Raw genomic sequence first — 19,787 nt, 5'->3', positions numbered from 1 at the left:
GTAGGCTTACTAAGCGATTCTCCTCACTATTTTAAGGAAGGAAAGCCGGGGCAAGCAAACAAGTGAGCTATGCTTTCAGAAAGCTCTGTATTTGTCCCCATTGAGCTTTCTCACGATATCACAATATTAAGGCTGCAACAGGATTTGCATGAAATGCCAGATCTGTGTCTTATCAAACTTTCCTTAGAGAGGAAGTGGAGGGGCCATTTAAAATTCTTGCCTGATGTTTTCAGTTGCATGTGTATTAAGTCAGTGTTGAAGTACAAGGTCCTGAAGCCTGCAAAGACAAAAAAAAAGTTTTTCACCTCAATTTTGTCTAATTTTATTTTAAAGAACATATTTTTATCCTTTTAGAAAATTGGTGTAATTTTTGAGGTTTATTCATTATTATGTATAGCTGTCTGTGTGAGTTTATGTGCACCAAATGCTTGCAGTGCACATGAAGGCCAGATGAGGGTGTTGGATTCCTTTGGACTATAGTTATGAGCTGTTTGATGTGGGTGCTAGGAACCAAACCTTGGTCCTCTGCAAGAACAGTAAGTATTCTTAATTATTGAGCCACCTCTCCAGACTAATACATTTATTTTTGATTGTGTGTGTGTGTGCACATGTGCCACTGCACATATGTGAAGGTCAAAGGACAACATTCACTAGTTGGTTCTCTTCTTCCATCATGTGGCACCTGGGGATCATCACAATTAGTGGCCAGTGTCTTTACCCATGGAACCATTTTGTCAGCCCTTATTTTTACCCTTTCTAAAGTGAATTTATACACTTTGATACCTTAAATGTCAGCAAGAAATTCAGAGAGAGAGAGAGAGAGAGAGAGAGAGAGAAATTACTTTTCAATAAAGTATACAGGGAATCTGAGAGCAACAGGGATTCAAATGGAAATGTTATTTCCACTGTGGAAAAAGTGACTTTATTGTCTGCATATTTGAACAGCACACTCCACGACGTACCTTTTGGAAAAGAAACAATATTACTTCTTGGCCAGTACTACTTCATCTTCTGCTTTATATCTGAAATGTCTACTGGATGTAATTAAGAATAGGCATCTGTCTTGAGCTTTTATGAAAAAAATCTTATTTAAACTGCCAGAAATAAAATTGTAGTTAACAATGTAAAGGGAATGAAAGATGGTATTTTCTCAGTCCTCTTAACTTACTTTTTAAATAACTGGAATAGGTGACAGATAATACCTAATTTTTTTGTAAATTGCTTGGGGCTTTTCTATGTTCGTCAGGTTCCCTAATGACCACATAGAAGCTCATTTATTTTTGAATTAATGCCTCAGCCTTAAGCAAGGATTGATCCCCATCTAGATTGTAACTCAATTAACCTCTTTATTCTGTTCCATGTCTGCCGCATGCTGGCTACCTCTCCTCAATTTCATATGTTTGACTTCCTCTGAATCTTGATGGTGAAAACTCCCTCCTGATTTTCACCGAACTCCCTCCTCTCAGGCAGATGCCCCACCTTTTAATTCTGCCTCAGCTTATTGGCCATCAGAATTCTATTGACAGGTGATGCTTTTTCACAGTGCATAAGAGATTGTTCCTACAATTCTCCATTTTAGCCTTAATTGGCTCAAATTTGGGGAATAACAAATATACATAATTAAAGACAAATTTGTGCTATCATGGAATAGCTGAATCTCATGCATGTGAAACTGGGTGTTTTAGTTCAACCTATATATGAGCTCAAATTTTAAGGAGATGCTGATATTTAAGTTGAGAAGTAAATATATGAGTATGCATTGTCTACCTTCACTGTGGTAGACACTACAGACTGGGTCATTACTTCTTAATGCCACCATGTGTCAGTAGTGAAGTCAGTATCTCCTGTGCATGACCACTGTGGGCATCACAGAGCTAGTGTTCTGTTATACAATGGACAAGACCCTGTCCCCGGACATAGGTTATACAAAGAGTGTGCATGGAGTAGTCATTACTACCTGTTTGAAGCTGAAGCAACCTGGTGCTGTAACAATTCCATTCTTGTGTCAGGCATTCATCCCCGTCAAGTAAAATCTTTGGTGTGTACCTTTGAATATGTTTATCATACTTGGAGAATAGTCTGTCTGAAGAGAGTTAGGAGGTATGGAGATATGACCTCTCCTTTCATGAAAAATAGTGGTCTCATACATTTTATGAAATATCAGATAAAGGCTCTGCTTTCTCATCTAATGTGCTATCTCATGGAATAACCATTGTCCACATGTGCCTATTAGAATTTAAGTTGATCAAAGTTTTAAAATGAACTGGTTATCTAGCCCCACTCTCCACATTTTTGAAGCTGGATATTATCTGACATCAAAAGTGACTCAAAATCCTACTTTATCACCCAGCCTCTTCTTCAAAGGTAATTACTGTCTAATCTTATGCATATAAATATAACATATTTATAATTTTTATTCTATAAATATAAGCAGTAACATTAATATGAAATTGAACCTCATACATAGGCCATCTATGCATATTTATACACATCATAGAATAAAATCACAATACACACAGGTAAATTACTCTCTACCTAGGAGTATGTTCTGAGAACATTTATGGTTCAGTATATGTATGTTTTGTTCCTTTTAAATGATCATATAGTGCTACATTTTATTTACATTCTCTGATACTCTACTAGGTCTCTCCCAACATATTTTTGTTTCTATTTTTCCTACATTTAGTCACTGTTGAATAGTGTATATTCTTATAACTAAACTGCTGGATTTAAAGACATGCATGTTTTGATTTTAAGCTTAAAGTGCAAATTTGTGCCCAGAAATAGTGTATAAAGGAGACATTATTCCATGATATGTATGATTGTTTTTGAGACTCATATGTGGAAGCATTTCCTTAAAACCCATTGCTGATACCTGAACTAGCTAGCCAGATATTACTACGCAGCAATAAAACAACAAATGCTGCTAAGTTTTTCAGGGAGGATTATACATCATTGGCAATATATGTAAAACATTCTGATTAGTATGGAAATTAATATGAAAATTCCTCACAAAGCTAAAAATAGAACTACTGCAAAGTCTGCTAAAATAGTCCTGGGTATGTACTGGAAGGGATCAATCTTAACAGTATAGAGAGGATCATATACTTTCGCTTACTCTATTGTCATTCAGTGCCAAGGAGGAATTCAGTCTAGATGCCCATCCAGCATAAAGGAATGATTAAAGAAAATGTGACCAAGCTGCACAGTGAAGACTCAGACATAGAGAAGAGTGGTTTATGTCATTGGCAGGGAAGTGCATAGGATTGGAGATCACCATGTTAAGCAAATATGCTGGACTCAGAAGGACACATTGCACGTGTGATATCCCAAGTGTAAGGAAGATGTGAGAGTAGAAGATGAGGTGTTAGATGTTAGACTCAGGGAAGGGGTCAGAACAATGCCTAATCTGAATATGGTCAAGAGTTACGTGCATGCATGATGATGTCACACTGCAACTCAATATTTTGTACAATTAACATATACTAATAAATGCAAAAAGAGTGCTTGGTTACCATGTAGCCAGGCCCATATATAATATAGGTGTGTGTGTGTGTGTGTGTGTGTGTGTGTGTATGTGTGTGTAGTGTGTGTGTGCATGTGTGTATATATAATTTAATATAACTATAGTGCCTAAAACATATGCATACTTGAGTATTCATGTAAACATGTCAGGGGTGTGTATTCCATGTTAACTTTAATCTTCAAGAAAAAATGTGCCTCTCAGATAGCAGGCCCCTTCAGGACATATTAGCAGACATTTTTTATTCTATAAGCATAGACCCTCTTGTTGTGAAGAACTGTGTAAACTTCACTAACTCAGTCAGGCTACCATTTGGCTGTGTTATAATGCTCTGTAAGCGAACTCAGCAACCCACAGCCTGTTGCTTTTCCTGTGAATAGAGGACATGCCTATATCTGAATCTAAATCAACAAATAGTCTCATTGGATCTTTTTGCTTTTTTCAGCAAGATCTTACATAGCTCACTTCTACCAAATACTTGACTTGGGACTTAACATCACATGAGTTCCTTGGCTTTGTGTAGTGCTTGGGAACTGGTTATACTCTGTTAAAGAAAAAGCCTGTAGCACTTGCTATGTGGTGCCAAGCAGAAGTTCCTGGCTAAGATTCCAGGGAAAATGTTAGCAGGATTGTCTTCCAGGTTCACATGCACCCGTACCCTAAGCATTTTTTCTTATGTCCAAAGTGAAGTGACAGAGAATGTAGATACTGTTAAAGGTAAACATCAAGTCTAGACATGACTTATTTCTGTATGGTCAAGCTACATCATATGTCTAAATGAAAGGAGCCTGGACGGATTACCATACATCTTTATCTTTAAGGGCCTCTAGAATGTTATCTTGGTACCGGTGTGGAGGTGTGGAGAGGTGTGCAGTCCAGATATCTTCTGCTACTTTTTTGATTTAGATTGTGTATACTCTCTGTATTTTGTGAACTTGACACTATATACGCTTGCATTGGAAGACACATTCTTCTTCTTTGTAATATTGATATGAAAAATACATTTTACCTACTTCTTGAAGAAGACTGATATGTTATTTGGATGAAAGCAAAAGCCAAAGTAATCACAGAAGAAAAGAAACACCAGTCTGCATTAGGAAAAGGACTCATGTGTATTTACTAGTGGGTATCCTTGAAATAAGAATGTGTCAGCCACATAGAGGCCCCGTCTCCTGGGTTTTTATAACATTACATTTTGCTTTGTTCTTCACAAGTGTATTTGTCTATGTGAGACAAATTTCAAAGCATCTTGTTGAAAGCATAAGTGCATTTTTAACGTGCCTCTGAAATGACTTGCCTAGCATCCCTCCAGTCTGAAATCTCTTTATTTTCTAGACCCTACCACTGAAGAAGATTCCTTGCAAAGCCAGTGCACCCTCGGGCTCCTTTTTTGCCCGAGACAACACAGCCAATTTCCTATCCTGGTGCCGAGATTTGGGAGTTGATGAAACATGTCTTTTTGAATCTGAAGGCCTGGGTATGTACTTCCTTCAAGACTTTAGCTCTCCTGGTATCATCACTGCCTTTTCTCCCAAGGTATTTGCCCTCAGCTTTTGTGGGCTGTCATTTTTCCGATTATTTTAAAGAAGTCAAAGTAAGTTGAAATCTTGCCATTGTAACTTTACCAGGTCAAGGTAGAAAAATGCACCTGCTGTCTTACTTCTGGTCACCTGGTTCATAAAGCACAGGGGTAGATGTGGCAGAGCATTTTGCAGCCAGAGCAGAGTGGTATCAATGCAGACTGAATGGCGGGTTGGAGTGCGCAGAGCTGAGTCTTAACCACCAGGCTCTAATCCAGGCTTGGGTAGTTTATGCTCCACCAAGAGAGGAAAAGGTGTTGCCACCTCTGGGAAGGGTAAACATTTCAGGTCTGTCTTTGCTGAAACTGGTTTATGTATTTAGCTGGTTTTGTGTTAAAAATCAGGTATGTATAAGGCATATTAAAGTAACAGAGAAGACAGACACATCAGTGAAAATACCTTCCCAGACTGCTGTTTCCTGAGGTTTTCGTCTTCTGATTGAATTTTGGCAACTCCATTTCCAGACCACACAGTGAGAGTCTTAATTGCTTGGAAGGAAACATATGATATATTGAGCTAGAGAGTGGTTCCATACTGCCTGACACTCTGGGATTAAATGTCCAAGCTTACTGCGGAAGTCCCCTGCAATGTAATTCTAACTGCAGAAGTCCCCTGCAATGTAATTCTAACGTGGAGAATATTGGAACTAAATCAGCCCCAGCAAAGTATAACAAAGTGAAGAATGGGAACATCTAATGAGAAAAGGAAAAGCTTTGGCCTTTTTGTCTAAGGCTCTAAAAATAAATTTACCGAATCATATAATACCAAATATTAACATTAAAATGAGCTGAGCCTCCTTTAGGGGAATAAGTACATAAACTACCTTCCCAATAGTTAATAGAGTCTTTGTCCCTGAGCTTTGGATAATAGTATTTCTCTGCTAAACCCAGCAAACTCACAGTGACAGTGGGACTTGACATTTCTTATGCTAAGACCATTTGTATCTGTTCCAAGGTGAAGGGATGAGATGTAAAAAGATGGTCCCTAAATGAGAAATTCCTCAGCAGAGAAGAGAAGTATTCTAAATTTAAAAATGAGAATAATTACACAGTAATGTGGCACATACAGAAGGATGTTCCCTGAAGGTCATTGAACAAGTGGGCTTTGATTGATTACTCTTGGTGACAGGTGTGTGCATCTGTTGATGCTACCTCCCTTTCAACTCAATGGCAACTTTACAAATAGGTTTTAGCTTTTAGGTGTTTATGGCTATGGAATGAAGATTATAGGAAGTAAATGGAGAATGGTTTGAAAACCAACAGTGTCTCTCTACAACTATAGTCAGTCAAATGTCAGTTGTGAAGAAGGCATCCTGTGTCTCACCTGTGTATGGAGACAGTTAACCTCCTGTTTCCAATTATGAACTGAGGAAGAATGGCTGCTTAGGCAAAAGTGCATTAGCATCTGCATTAATTTATGAGGTCGTTTAGTGTACAAACTTCCATTAACCATGCATTTATTTTGCACTTAGAGTAGAAAACCAAGTGGGTTACAAATAGCTCTGAATATCTCTGTGACCTTAGATTGGTTTTCTCTGAGTCTGTGAGTCATTTTGTTGCCTGGACTAATAGGACTTTCAGTAGAATTTAGCAGGAATCAATGTGCTACTAGATTCCTCTCTGGAAATACGACTGCAATTCACATTTGTGCTGTCTTTATGCTCTGAAACACTCAACTCAATTTAAGTCATAAATAATACATCTTATACTGAAACTGTAGACCCTAAAGCAATTTTTCTCATGACCTTACTGTGCAACTGTATAGTTATATAAAGAAAAAATAGACTTTATCTTCCTGTTTATAAAAGAAGGTGGCATTTTGAAAAGAAAGTTCATGATAATTTATATATAGAAATTTATTACATAGACTGTTCCTTAAACATTTGGTTTTTATTATCTTTTGTATCTTATTGTATAAATTTAAATTAAAAGGTGCTTAAATGTCCAAGCAAATTCACTACATCTAAAATTTCAAGACTTTTAAAATTCAAAAACTATTTTTAAGATGAGTTCCAAACTAAGTCTGATAATCAGGGTTTCTGTTTTGCTGCTCAATTAAAAATATATTTGAAATTTCTGGGCCTCAGAGTGGGTAGAAGGAGATGTATTATAGGCCGGGGTGGGGTGGGGATCTAGTAAAAAGGGGTCAATATTATAGCATTGATTTAGGATTAGTTGGAGAAAGGAAACAGCTGGGCCCATGGATATTAATGACAATAAAGAGGAAGGACAAAGAGAAATCTCATTTCCCAGGGGAGCCCTTTCTCCCTGGGTGTTTTTATTATGCGCTGTGCTGTGTTGAGGAGGCAGCAGAGCCAAGCTGCTGGCCTTGGCCTTGGCCTTTTCCACAACAATAGCGCTGTGTGCTCTGCTTGATGTCTTTCACGCTTCACCTTTGAAAGGGAATTTAGGGCAAGGTTTTTCTTTTTCTTTTTTTTTCTTTCCTACCTCAAGATTTCATTTCAGTGGTGCTCAGTGAAAAACATCCTTTGTTTCCTAGTGTTTTGAACAGAAAGCAAAGTAAAAAGATGCCTGATAGATGGAGGGGGGGAATGTGTCTAAGCGAGTGATAAACTAGATCTCAGTGCTGCCCATGAGAAGAGGCTTCTGTTCATGCTGCTCAGAGGGCACACAGGAGCTGCCTTCTCTCCGAGGCAGCCAGTGACTGCCCTGTGCAGCAGCCCCGTCCCTGCAGTTATACCTCAGAAGTTCTCCACTGCTCACAGCTGACTCAATCTGTTCTCTTCCCACAACAGTAAATGTCAAGAATCCCCGTGTGAGTGGTGGGGCATATAGGATGAAATGGAGTGTGGCAGCTGCCGGCTCCAGGTATCTCATGTTGGTTGTATTTCTGATTCTTGGAAGAGAAGATTGTATAGCACATAATACAAACAGGGAAACAGGGCGTGATCTGCAGGTTATCCTATTATTGTTGTTGTTATTGTTATTATTGTTATTGTTATGATTATAAATAGAGCCTCAAGTAATTCAAGCTGGCTTCGAACTTGCTTTGTAGCTGAGAATGACCTTAGACTCTTGGACTCTTGATCCTTCTGTCTCAGTCTCCCAAATACTGACTATATATATATATATATATATATATATATATATATATATATATGAGACACCACTCTTGGCCTATATTAACTCTAAGAGTCTGAGAGAGAATTTTCTCCTGGAAATGTCAGTTTTTAGATAATAAGATATAACTGTACTCAAATATCGCTTCAAAAATGAGCAAAGCAAAAACAGGGACAAAGGCCATGAATAGACTACTGGTAAAAGACTAAGTTAACAAGTAAATTGACATATACAATCACAGGGTATGCTGGCAAAATGTTTCCAACACTTGGCCAGTGGTAATAAGTGAATATTATCCAAAATAGTAAAAGCGAAGTTAAGAAAAACCTGCATGTAGCATTCCTGAGTATATTACTGAAGAAATTTAGCATGGCCTTTAGATAAGGTTGCATACATTAACAGAGATTTTAAATTTATGTAGACTTCTCTGAAGGAAATGTAAAAGATGGAAACCACAGTGTCCACAGAGACATTTAAAAAAAGTAGAAATGTATATCCCTGGCTTTCGAAGTTATTTTCAACAAGCTGCCATGGTCTATAGATATCAAAATTAAACTCATATTCTTGAGACTATGAATGGAATGGGAATGTAAGGCATGAGGCAAACGTTAGACACGGCTGTCTGTGTATATAACAATAAAGGTCATGTCCAGACTGTGAAAGAAGAGTGGAGAGTACTTAGGCGGGAAGTAATACAGTCTGCACCTGCTAGCAAGCTAGGTGGGAAGCAGTTCTACAGCATGTGCTAGGTGGGAAGCATTTCTACAGCATGTGCTTGGGGACATGGAGAACTTGCTTATTGCATCTCAGGCAGAAATTAGAGTGAGTGATACAGAGGACCCTTTACTGACCATTCCTACATTAGTATATTATGAAAGCCAGTTTACTCTGAGGCTGTAGAGTTCAGGTGACTGAGAACTGTGTGGAATTCTGCCACAGAGGCTGTGTTTCTGCACGCCCTGTGCAGCTCTAGTTCTGATTGTGTCCTTGTGATAGCTGCCCCAACCTACCTGGTCCCTTACGTAGATGCTAGCCTGTGTAAAATGCCTTCTCAGTGTTTATGCTTGTGTTTCACATGAAAAAGGTGGCCAGGAATATTTCTTTGAATTTATGCCATTCTTAAGCCTAGTATCAAAATATTTCTCCATTTATTATTCTAGTGAATTTTAAAACATGGAATAAAAAACAGGTTAGAAAGCAGTAAAACACTTGTACTTTTTATTTCAAAAGAAATATATAAAGATTATTAGACTATATTTGTCTTTCCATCAGTAATTGACATGTTTTCAAATGTCAATTAAGATATTTTAACCACCTTTAAAATGACATTGGTTATTTTTATGTGACTCATTTTGTAATTTAAAGTCAGAAATATTTGATTTATTCCCACTTTAAAATATTTTAAAATTATGCCATAAATTGATGTTCTTGTGTGATATTTCTCATGCTTTTAATGTTTAATACATTTTTTCTGAATTTGTGCATTTATTTTATAAGAAGTACATGCAAATAACAAAAGAAAACTCTTTTGGAATAAGTTAGCTTTTTCCCTCACTAATGTGTTTGATTTTGTCTGTTTGTACACATTTTTATTATCTGGGAGATAGAGGGAGGGTCAGGGAAACTCTAAAAGCACAGCAGATTGCTTGCAGTACTGGTGTCAATATCAACATGTTGTTGACTGATTGTAGGACCTGGAGCGCAATGACTATTCATCTGTTTCTCAGAGAACGAATCTGCCCACCGAGAAACGGGTTTGCTGTCTGCTCTGTAGCATGCACTGTGTGATTCATGTGACTGTCGCCCTTTTTAATTCTGGTTCCCTGTGCCTGTGCTTGTTGTGTGGTTTCTGTTCTTTCCATGCACCATTGTGACTAGCAGGTTTTTTTTTTTTTTTTTTTTTTTTACAAAGCCCGTGACCTATGGTTCCAGACATTCTCCATGGCAAATCTATGGCCTCACTAAAGTAAGATGGACTCTCTGCCGTTCACAAATAACTGTCCCCAGCCTATACTGCCTGGTCACTGGCTGCATCAGAAAAACAATACTTGATGCCTGCATCCCCTGTGTGATATGCCCTCTGTTGTTGTTTTTGTTTTTGTCTGTATTAAAAACTGTAAGAGTATGTCTCTCCGTAAAATCAAGTCAATATTGTTATTAGTCTATTGATATGAATATTCTTATTTTTTAGGTGTTAATATTAAAGCAGGATAGCGGTGCCACATGCTACTGACTCACGTGTTTGTATTCATTGGAATTTTATCCAGGGTTATTTTGTCGTAGATTTCTTTTAGAAGCTTCTTTTACTTAAAAAAAAAATAGTGTTTAGCATTTTAATTCATGTCATTAATTTATTATGTTTTATTTCTGTTCTTTTTCTCTCTTTCTTGAGAATGGCCTCAAACAGTGCAGGCCAACCTAGGGGATGCATTGTGCAGCTAAGGGTGATCTGGATTCCTGGGTCTGCAGCTTTCACGTCTGTGTGCTGGGACTTCAGATGTTTACCACCGTCCCCCAAATCAGCTTTTACTTAGAAATTTAGCCATGCCTTTTCAGAACTAGTTGTCTGCACAGTGTCTAGGAAAATGTCCAGGAGACTAACACCCAGCTTATGAAGACTGTTGAGTAGCTTACTGGGTGGCAGTTTCAGGGACTTTAAAGAATCCAAGTTGCTCGAAAGGATACTGAGCAGCTCTGCACCTTTTCCAGGGTGGGGTCTACATTGGCTCAGGTTTGATGATTGTATTTGTGCATTCATCAAGGACAGCTAAACTCAGCACATATGCCACCCCCTGTAGCCTGCCAGTCAACATCACTATTACTCGGCCCTGGCTGGCTTTTAACTTACAGAGCTCTATGCCTGCCTCTATCTCCCGAGCGTGCACTGGCATTAAAGTGTGCACCATAGCTCTGGCTTCATGAGTATCTTGAGTTGGAGGCTATGCCGCTTTTCTCCCAGACATCAGGGTCAGAGTTTCTAAATATCTTGTAAAAGCCTCTGGTGGTGAGCTCTTTTGTTTTAAAGAATCCTTTCAGGAGAAAGACAGCAAGAGGAAAAACCACTGCCTCAAAGAAAAACCCATATTGCCATGGTGATAGAGTGAGTTAATGCTTCCTACTGCACATTGCAGTAGAAGTCTCTATTAAAAGGCAGCTGGGGAAATATGTTAGAAATGGGGACTGCAGAGGACTGAGATGGGAGCCTTAGCTCACACAGCATGCTGGGATTTTTCTGCCTTTATAGAGATGGGCATTTGGTTCATTAGTTCCTAAACCATTCACTGTGCACCTAATACCTCCAGATTAATTATTGAAGATGGACTCCACTAAATTGTTTATTCTAAAGAAAGCAATGTCAAGGTGTTTAGGTCTTAAACACAACTCGTGTACAAATGTAATTATTATTTAAATTTAAATCTAGCATAAACTGTAATAGCCAGACTGTATGTATATTGGCCTATAAAGTATTTTCCCCCATATATTAAAAATACTCATTGTCATAGGATGCTCTAAATTAGCATGTCCTAAGTATGCAGTATTTTTTTTTTTTATTCTAGAGTGGTTTTTTTTCTTTCTTTAACTTTATGTGCATTGTTTTTTGCCTGTATACTTGTCTGTGTGAGGGTGATACATCCCCAGGAACTGGGATTACAGATGGTTGTGAGCTGCCATGTGGGTGCTGGGAACTGAAGCCGTGTTCTCTAGAAGAGCAGCCAGTGACCTTAATGGCTGAGTCCTCTCTGTAGCCCAAGAATTCTATCCCTGGTTCACTGCAAGGGTACAATAAGATGATCATAGAAACAAGCAAAACTGATGATGTTAGTTGACTCAAACAAATGATGTTACTCTTCTTCAGCAAATCACTAATAACAATAAAAAAATGCAATAATGAAAAGGAGAGGTGCCTTCAGGCCAGTGTTTCCCCCTTGCTAAGTACTGTATTTAGCATAATAATACTTTATCTAATCACCACAGGAATATTATGAGGTAGGCAGTGTGAGAATACACAGATTTACATGCAGTACAGAGAAGACCTGTGATCCTCACACTCATGCCTGTACCTTTGCAGTTTGGACCCATACCCATAGTCTGTTCCCTTCAATCAAGGCAGACTCCTGTGTCTCATACACACGTTATGCCATTAAAGGGTTCTAAATCCAGTTTTACAATGCTGAAAGTGACTTTGGCTTATTAAATAAGCATTTAACTAAGCTAAATTCTTATCATTTCACAATGTGCTAGTCAATTTCATCTTTCTTGCTTTCAAACCTGCCCTACAAGATTGTTACCATCCTCGGGATCCTAACACAACAAGTGGCAGAGGCATCATGTGTGGTGAAGTCGCTGTTGCAATGTGCACCACAGTGAATCAGTAGGGTGTGCTAGTCATCATTCACAGTATTTTCTTTGTATTTTTTTTCTTGCCACTTTTGTCAGAGTCTATTCAATATTTGGAAGGCTGTCAATGACAGAAAATAATTTACAACTATAAAAATTTGAATCAATTTTATTATTACTATGTAAAGGAAAATAATTCCATTAAAATTTGAGATTGAAATTCAGTCTTTCTGTGAAATTCTTCCTAAGAAATATTCTACTTTTTTCCCCTGTGTTACATTAACTTTTAAGATTGTGTAGAAATGGCATTGGCACTCATATGCATCACTGTCATTTTTTTCCTTTTCTTTATCTCCTCGCCCCCCTCCCATCTCAGACAGTTTTGTTTCTGTTAGAGTCTCTGGGTTAGTTCTATTAGAATGATGATGGGGACCCTGATCTTACTCCAGTTTGCCAAACTGATTTTCTGACATATCCACATTGAATCACCATTTGAGCTTAGCATGCAAAATGTTTTACTTTGGCAAATGAGGAAAGGAAGACATGAATAATTACTATGCAAACCTCTTACCAAATTTCTCATATTATCCCCATCATTGGTCTTCTTCAGAACAAATGTAATTTTCTGTGTAGTAGCCTGGTTTCCATGCCACTGCATACTCATACCAATTCATCAGAATTCCAGTACTCATTTGGCTAAAAACTCATGATAGTTGTGTCAGGTGTTGCTTTTTAACAGCTGGTCTCACTTGCTCTGACCACTACTATTTTGATGTTTCCATTAAGAAGTGAATGACACTGTTCCTTCTTCACACAGCTCTGACTGAAGAAGAGGGAAGCAGTGGGCACCTTTCCTCACCTCCATTACTTCTTCCTCCCACTCAGAGCGCCATCTTTAGTTTTAGTACCATGTCCTTAGAAATGGATGAGTTAGATTGGTTTTAGTCTCTTAGTTCTGTTTTTGTGGTATTCAGTGTTGTCCTCTGTTTGACATTTCTATCTGTGTAATGCCACACGCCACAGTCACTGAGCTGAAGTTGATTGAACAGTACATTAAGCTTCATGAGGTGACTGTCATCCTAGCCACAGTCAGCTGGCACATTTGTTGCTGGATATTTATGTATTTATGAGGTAGGTAGTATGAGAATACACAGATTTATGTAAAGAATATTTATTTAATTAGAAACTATTCAAGCCTCCCTTAGTTGGTTCTATAATAATTCCCCATTGTATAGCTAAAGCTCCATTGCTTATTGGGAATGGGAATATTTTTCATTTAGGATTTCTATGATCAATTATGCTTTAAGTAAGCATTTCTGATTTTTTAAGTTTAAAAGTGACATTTTATAGCCAAATTATTAATGAAACTTAATTTGAATGTCTGTTCTAAGCAAATGAAATCACAAATTTTAATAGTCAAAATATAAATATGTTTAATATTGAGATCTACCCCAAGCAAATCCTGTTGTTATCATTAGACTAAATATTTTCATTATATAATAAGTAGAGACAGGAAGTTAGAATATTTAGGGAAAGTGAATAGAGATTGGGACTTGAATTATAAAATTCTAGCTTGTGGGGCAGTGGTGGTGCACACCTTTAATCCAAGCACTTGGGAGGCAGAGGCAGGCGGATTTCTGAGTTCGAGGCCAGCTTGGTCTATAGAGCGAGTTCCAGGACAGCCAGGGCTACACAGAGAAACCCTGTCTCAAAAAACCAAAAAAAAAAAAAAAAAAAAAAAAAAAATCAAAAAAATAAATAAATAAATAAATTTCCAGCTTTATGAATTAGAACAAGATTTCTATTTTTCTTATCAATAAATATTGTTTTATCTTATTAGAATAATAACTTTGTGAAGACTTTTCTCTATGAAAAGATTTGTCCCATTATTGATTTATTTGATGATGAATATAATATTTTTTAATTGCCCCACTTTTTTGATTAGGAGGATAGAACAAGCAACATGTGCTCCTCTCATTGCCTCACCAATGCAAGTCTGTCTCATCTGCATTGATCTGCCCAAGACCCTTCACAGAACAGCTTCACTATGCAGTAGTGTCATAGCAACTCAAAAAAGCTTCTCATCTGCTTATCTGTTGTGTGATGATACCTTTTTTATATATACATATCTTAAGATTCCAGTGAGTGGAATGTGTCTTTTTCTAAATTATCAGTTGTTGATTAGCAGAGAACATCAAATTATAGGTCCCATTTGACAAATGCCTTTATTTGGAGGTAAACAAAGAATTGTAGTTTATAAATTTTATCCTTATCCATTCAATCTTATATAAAATCAGGAGTGTACACAATATATTCAAAAGGTTAATCCTCACTGCACAGTTTACATGAGATATGTTTAATTATCTTACTTATATCATAGTTACTGCTATATGTGTATCAAACATAGACTTACTAATATTTACTAATTGAAGGCAATGCTTTTATAGTGAGAGTTCATTGGACCAATTGGGTTTGGGATACAGTATGGTTGTAGATTCCAAAAGTACTGTGCATCTTCAGTTGAGGGTTTGGGATGAGTCTTATGAATGGCAGAATGAAAAGTAGCTCGTTTCTGACTGTGAGGGCAACCAGAGGGTCATTGGCAAGCCTGTCCCACAATGTTACTTTACAGTATTTTTTTTTGTAAAGGTGTTTATGTCTGTCTTCTCTTCCAGTTCTGCATAAGCAGCCCCGAGAAGTGTGCCTCTGTTTGCTAGAGCTTGGTCGGATTGCAGCAAGGTAGGTAAGACCTCTCTGGTCAAGACGCAGGCACATCTCAGCCTCAGGCAACAAAAGCATGCTGGCTTCTCATGGTTGACATTCTAACAGATGGTAAGAACCCATTTAGCAAATAAACTTTCTTGGATCATATGGAGAGCCATAGCTAAGAGTATGCCTCTCCTATTGTTAGCACTGCATCATGTGGTCAGCACAGTCTTTGTTATTGATATGTTTAAATGAAACACATCTTCTTTAATGCCTTAGAAGCTTCCCTAGGTATTATGTGCTTGCTTGTCTGTATATGACCCAGGTGTATTTAGGAGCAGAGTCCAGAAGAAGACATCGGGCTCCTTGGAACTGGAGTTGCCAGGGGTTGTGATATGCCCAGTGTGGATCCTGTGGAAAGGCAGGAAGAGCCTATAGCCACTGAGTCATCTCTGCAGGTCCCTGCCTGACACCATCTGTTCTCTCTTATTTCCTTTCCTTTCATCCCTTAATTTCTGTTTAATATTTTTAGTCTTCCATTTACATATTTTCTGGATTCTCTTATCAATTTTCACCCCTCAGAGATTTTACTTTTGAATTGAATAGGTTTAAATTTTATATAATTTTCTATGTTTTTAACAGAGAGACTTGGTTTTATAAGATTTTTTTAAGTAAGTGTATGCATGTATGTGTATGTGAAGGTCTATGAATGTTTGTGCAGGTACCTCCAGAGGCCAGACTAGCTTGTCAGAGTCCCTGGAATTGAAGTTATAGGTAGCTATGTACCTCCCTCTGTGGGTACTCTAAAGCAGTACTTGCCCTTAATCACTGAGCTGTTATTTCTCTAGCCCCCTTTATTCTATGTAAAGATATGTTTTGAATTTTTTTCCTCTAAGATAAATCCCAATTAATTGTAGTGATCCTAGCTAAGTAAGCAGAGGAAAAGACCATGTTAGACATACCAATTTGTTCTGGTTTCATGCTTTCTTTCTAGGAACCTTGAAAACTGTATAACAAGGCTCTTTATAGTTCTATGAAATATAGAGAAGAAATGAAGATAAGATTTGAAGATATCATGAAGGAAAATAAATGTTGAATGATTTTAGATGTTTTTCTGATACATAGCGCTGTCATTATGTGGGCAGGACAGTTTTTGCCTAAGACATCCTTGGTTCCATTTAATTAAATACATTTCTTTTCATGTCCTTTTGGAACATAGAGGGGGATAGTCTATGCCTTTATATCTGTATGCCTGCTTGTCTTTATGTGCATGTAGGTGTTGAGATCACATGAACCAGTAAAGTGGAATGAAAGATAATATAGGGTGAATTTAGATGGAGAACTGACATAGAAGATTAGGAGATAGAAAACTTTGTAGATTTGGATATTGTGCTCCAGCAACAAACACTGCCAAAAAAATATACGTTTTTTGATTAACAGTCTGAAGCGATCTCAAATTCTTTAAATCACCACAGCCAATCAACATTTAGTGAATATATAGGAACTTTTTATTTTACCTCAGTAATAACAGTGAAAGAGATTGCTTCAGTAGTTTTAATTAAAATTAATGTTACTGTGTGTTAGCCAACAAGGAATGATAAATGAGGCATTTAAAGGTTTTCTTAGCTCCACAAGACGTCTAGATACCTGTTTAAAAACTAAGAGGTGACACGCTTGCCCTTCATCACTTAGGGGCTACCTTTCAGGTACAGCATGAGCCTGCATCCCCTAGCCAGCCAGAAGGCCAAGCCTCTTCAGTTCTTCCACAGTAGGACAGAGGTATTGCTGCTTCCAGAAACATGCCTCCTGCACTAGCTTTGGGCCTTCCACCTCAGGCAGATTCAACATTCATCCCATAGAAGCAACAGGCACTAAGGAAAAGCCTGACCAGTCAGCAGCTGCCTTGGAGATAATCAGCTTGAAAAAACCGAGAGGCCTTGAAGTTTCTAGAAGAAAGTAGTGTGTGATATGGTTTAAATATGAGAAAAACACTAGATTCTACTTTGTGCCTAAACAGTACAAATGGATGCATTACATGGTCAAGTTTAGAGAACAGAGCATAGCCACAGAAAGACTGCCTCCAAAGGAGGAGACTCCTCAGAGTAGCTGGGGCTTTTACAGTCCTCATGTGGCTGATAGTCATTTCAAAATTTTATTTTACAACTGTTTTTCATCACATTAATATTTTAATTTAGAAAGAAAATTTCTAGTTATGACCACCACCAAAACTGAAGCATGGCTACCAGCTTTGGATCTGACAACAATTAATTACCTTTGACACAGGAGTGTAATCTAATTCAGATCTTAGTTAATGAAGAAAATAATAATATATTTATCAAGTTTAATTTAAAATGCCATATGAAAAGTTTTCTCCTCACTACAATTAATTAAGTAAGTAAGTAAGTAATTAGTCAGTCAATTAGTTTATTTTGAAACAGAGTGCCCAGTAGGCCAAGCTGGCCTCATACTCTTTGTATAGTTGAGAATGATCCTGGTGTCCCACTTCAACTTTTCCAGTGTTAAGATTGCAGCCATGTGCTCTTGGGAGCCCAGGGTAGAGGGGATCCATCCCAGTGCTTTCATGCACAGGTGGAACACTATATGGTAACTTGTATCTGAAGAGCAGCACAGATGATTTAGGTGGTGGTGATTGTATAGTGCTCTGTATGCACCCACATTGTATGACCATATGAGTTAAAATAAAGGCTACATCTATTTCAGAAAATACACCATGGAAGTAAGTACTTCATGGTGGAGTTGAGATTAAGATCAACCTGAAGTTCCAATATTGAACTTTTGATTATATCTCTGTCTCCTTCAACTGATTGAAGCACTATATACTGTTCAACACAAAAGAAAATGGGACAATGCATTCCTTTTGCTGTTGCTTTCGTCAGACAGCTGAAAGGATGCCAGTCAGATAAACTATTATTTAGGTAAAAATGCCAGTTTGCTTCTTTCTGAACACATTCAAGTTGTTTGGTTGTACTGGAAGCTCCTGAAGAAGATAGCATGTAGGAAAGACAACCCACCCCACCCAGTCTGATGTCACATCTAAGCTCTGCCTGAGGTTCAGCTATAGATTTAGATACTGATGTCACTCGTTCCTCCCTTGTGTCTGCTGCTGAAGGCCACGCAGATTAATGCATTTGAACAATGTTGGCCCAAACTAGGAGTGGTTTTCAGAGCACACCCAGAAGCCACATTCATCTTCTCCCGTAAAGATGAGTTTGATCCTAGTGAAGTTCCTGAAATCTCTTGAATGTTGTGTTTTCTGCACTGATAGGGGATGCTTTCTTATATTCCATTCTAAGTGGTAGCTCCAGATTTTACATGTATGTTCTTAAGAGCATCACCATTACTTCAGAAACGATGCTGGGAGCCTCTGCTTTCTTTTTCTGCCAAGGGACACTCAACAGAACACTTTCAAAAACTGACGCCAATCTGGACCCTGAGATGGTGACATTACTTCTGTTCTCATAGTAAAATTTCTTTGGGTTTTAACTAAACAGAACTGTCATTGTTAGATGGAAAAAGCTCTAATAGTTTATCAGAAAAAAAAGTTCTGAATTCAAACAAATAGGGCATTGACCAAAGCAACTCAACAAAATCAAAAGATTGTTTTGACCGATATTTTAGCATTAATTTTTGCAAAATGAAGAAGTAAATAACTATGATTTCAACACCTTTTCTAACTACAGAATTAAGGCTATCTAAGTGATAAAAATGAAAGCTTCTGAAATGGTAGCTTGGTGGCAAATCTGGGTGTCATTGCACACCAGGTTATCTCATGACGTTGGGTTGAGCTGTTCTCTTCATCTAAAACAAGTTATAACTATTCGAAGGAAATATTTTAAGGATATTTTCTTTAATCTTCTATTTCAGTCATGGTCTAATGAAATGTTACTTAAAAGAAAAGTGATCATGTGTTAAGATCAGTAATTGATTCACTTGGAGGACCTGCAAGGACTGCTGGGAGTTTATGCATCCTTTCCCATGACTGGGACATTTTCCACATATAAATCTAAGTTTACATTGTCTTAAAATAGGGAAAATGGGGCAAGATTATCTGGCAAGAATCTATAAACCATCTGTTACATGCCTTACAAAGAGGGAGTTTCATTAGTCTATAAAATTTGTCCCCCGACCCCACTACAATGGAACACAGATGTCTCTTGTTGGAACATACAGACTACTAAATAGTTTGAATAGATTTTCTAGGTCAGGAATGAGTTTGGTATTGTATTTCTTTCAGTTAGCTTAATCCCAAACACCACATCCTGTGCCAGCAAAATGAGAGAGCCATTCCTATATTCTCCTTTTACAGTTGCCAAACCTATGACTATCTTACTTTTTAGTGAGATGAAAGTAAGTGTCCTGCCTCTGGGAATTTAGACCATATCTGCCCTGCAGAAATCAGGACTTAGCTTCAGTGAATTCAACTTCCATGATGACTCTGCTTGAATTCATTATTGAGGCTTAGGAAAATACCTTCCTTCTCCCCAAAATTTACCACCCTGTTCTAAGAAACATTAATTTGTGAAAACATTATAGAAGGAA

At 37.7% G+C, this 19,787-nt stretch overlaps 1 protein-coding gene across 2 annotated transcripts in view; it reads left to right on the top strand.

Moving 5' to 3' along the window:
* Gas2 (growth arrest specific 2) overlaps positions 1–19,787 on the top strand; it is a 125,789-nt gene that overhangs the window by 53,333 nt on the left and 52,669 nt on the right. For both annotated transcript variants that reach the window (XM_052161825.1, XM_052161835.1), the window contains 2 exons: positions 4,859–5,000; positions 15,197–15,260. In XM_052161825.1, coding sequence (XP_052017785.1) covers positions 4,859–5,000; positions 15,197–15,260 — 206 coding nt within the window. The remainder of the gene's footprint in view (positions 1–4,858; positions 5,001–15,196; positions 15,261–19,787) is intronic.

This window comes from Apodemus sylvaticus, chromosome 1 (genome assembly GCF_947179515.1).
Source record: "Apodemus sylvaticus chromosome 1, mApoSyl1.1, whole genome shotgun sequence".
Lineage (NCBI taxonomy): Eukaryota > Metazoa > Chordata > Mammalia > Rodentia > Muridae > Apodemus > Apodemus sylvaticus.
Note: the sequence above shows the minus strand (reverse complement) of the source record. Positions and strands in the feature narration are given on the sequence as shown.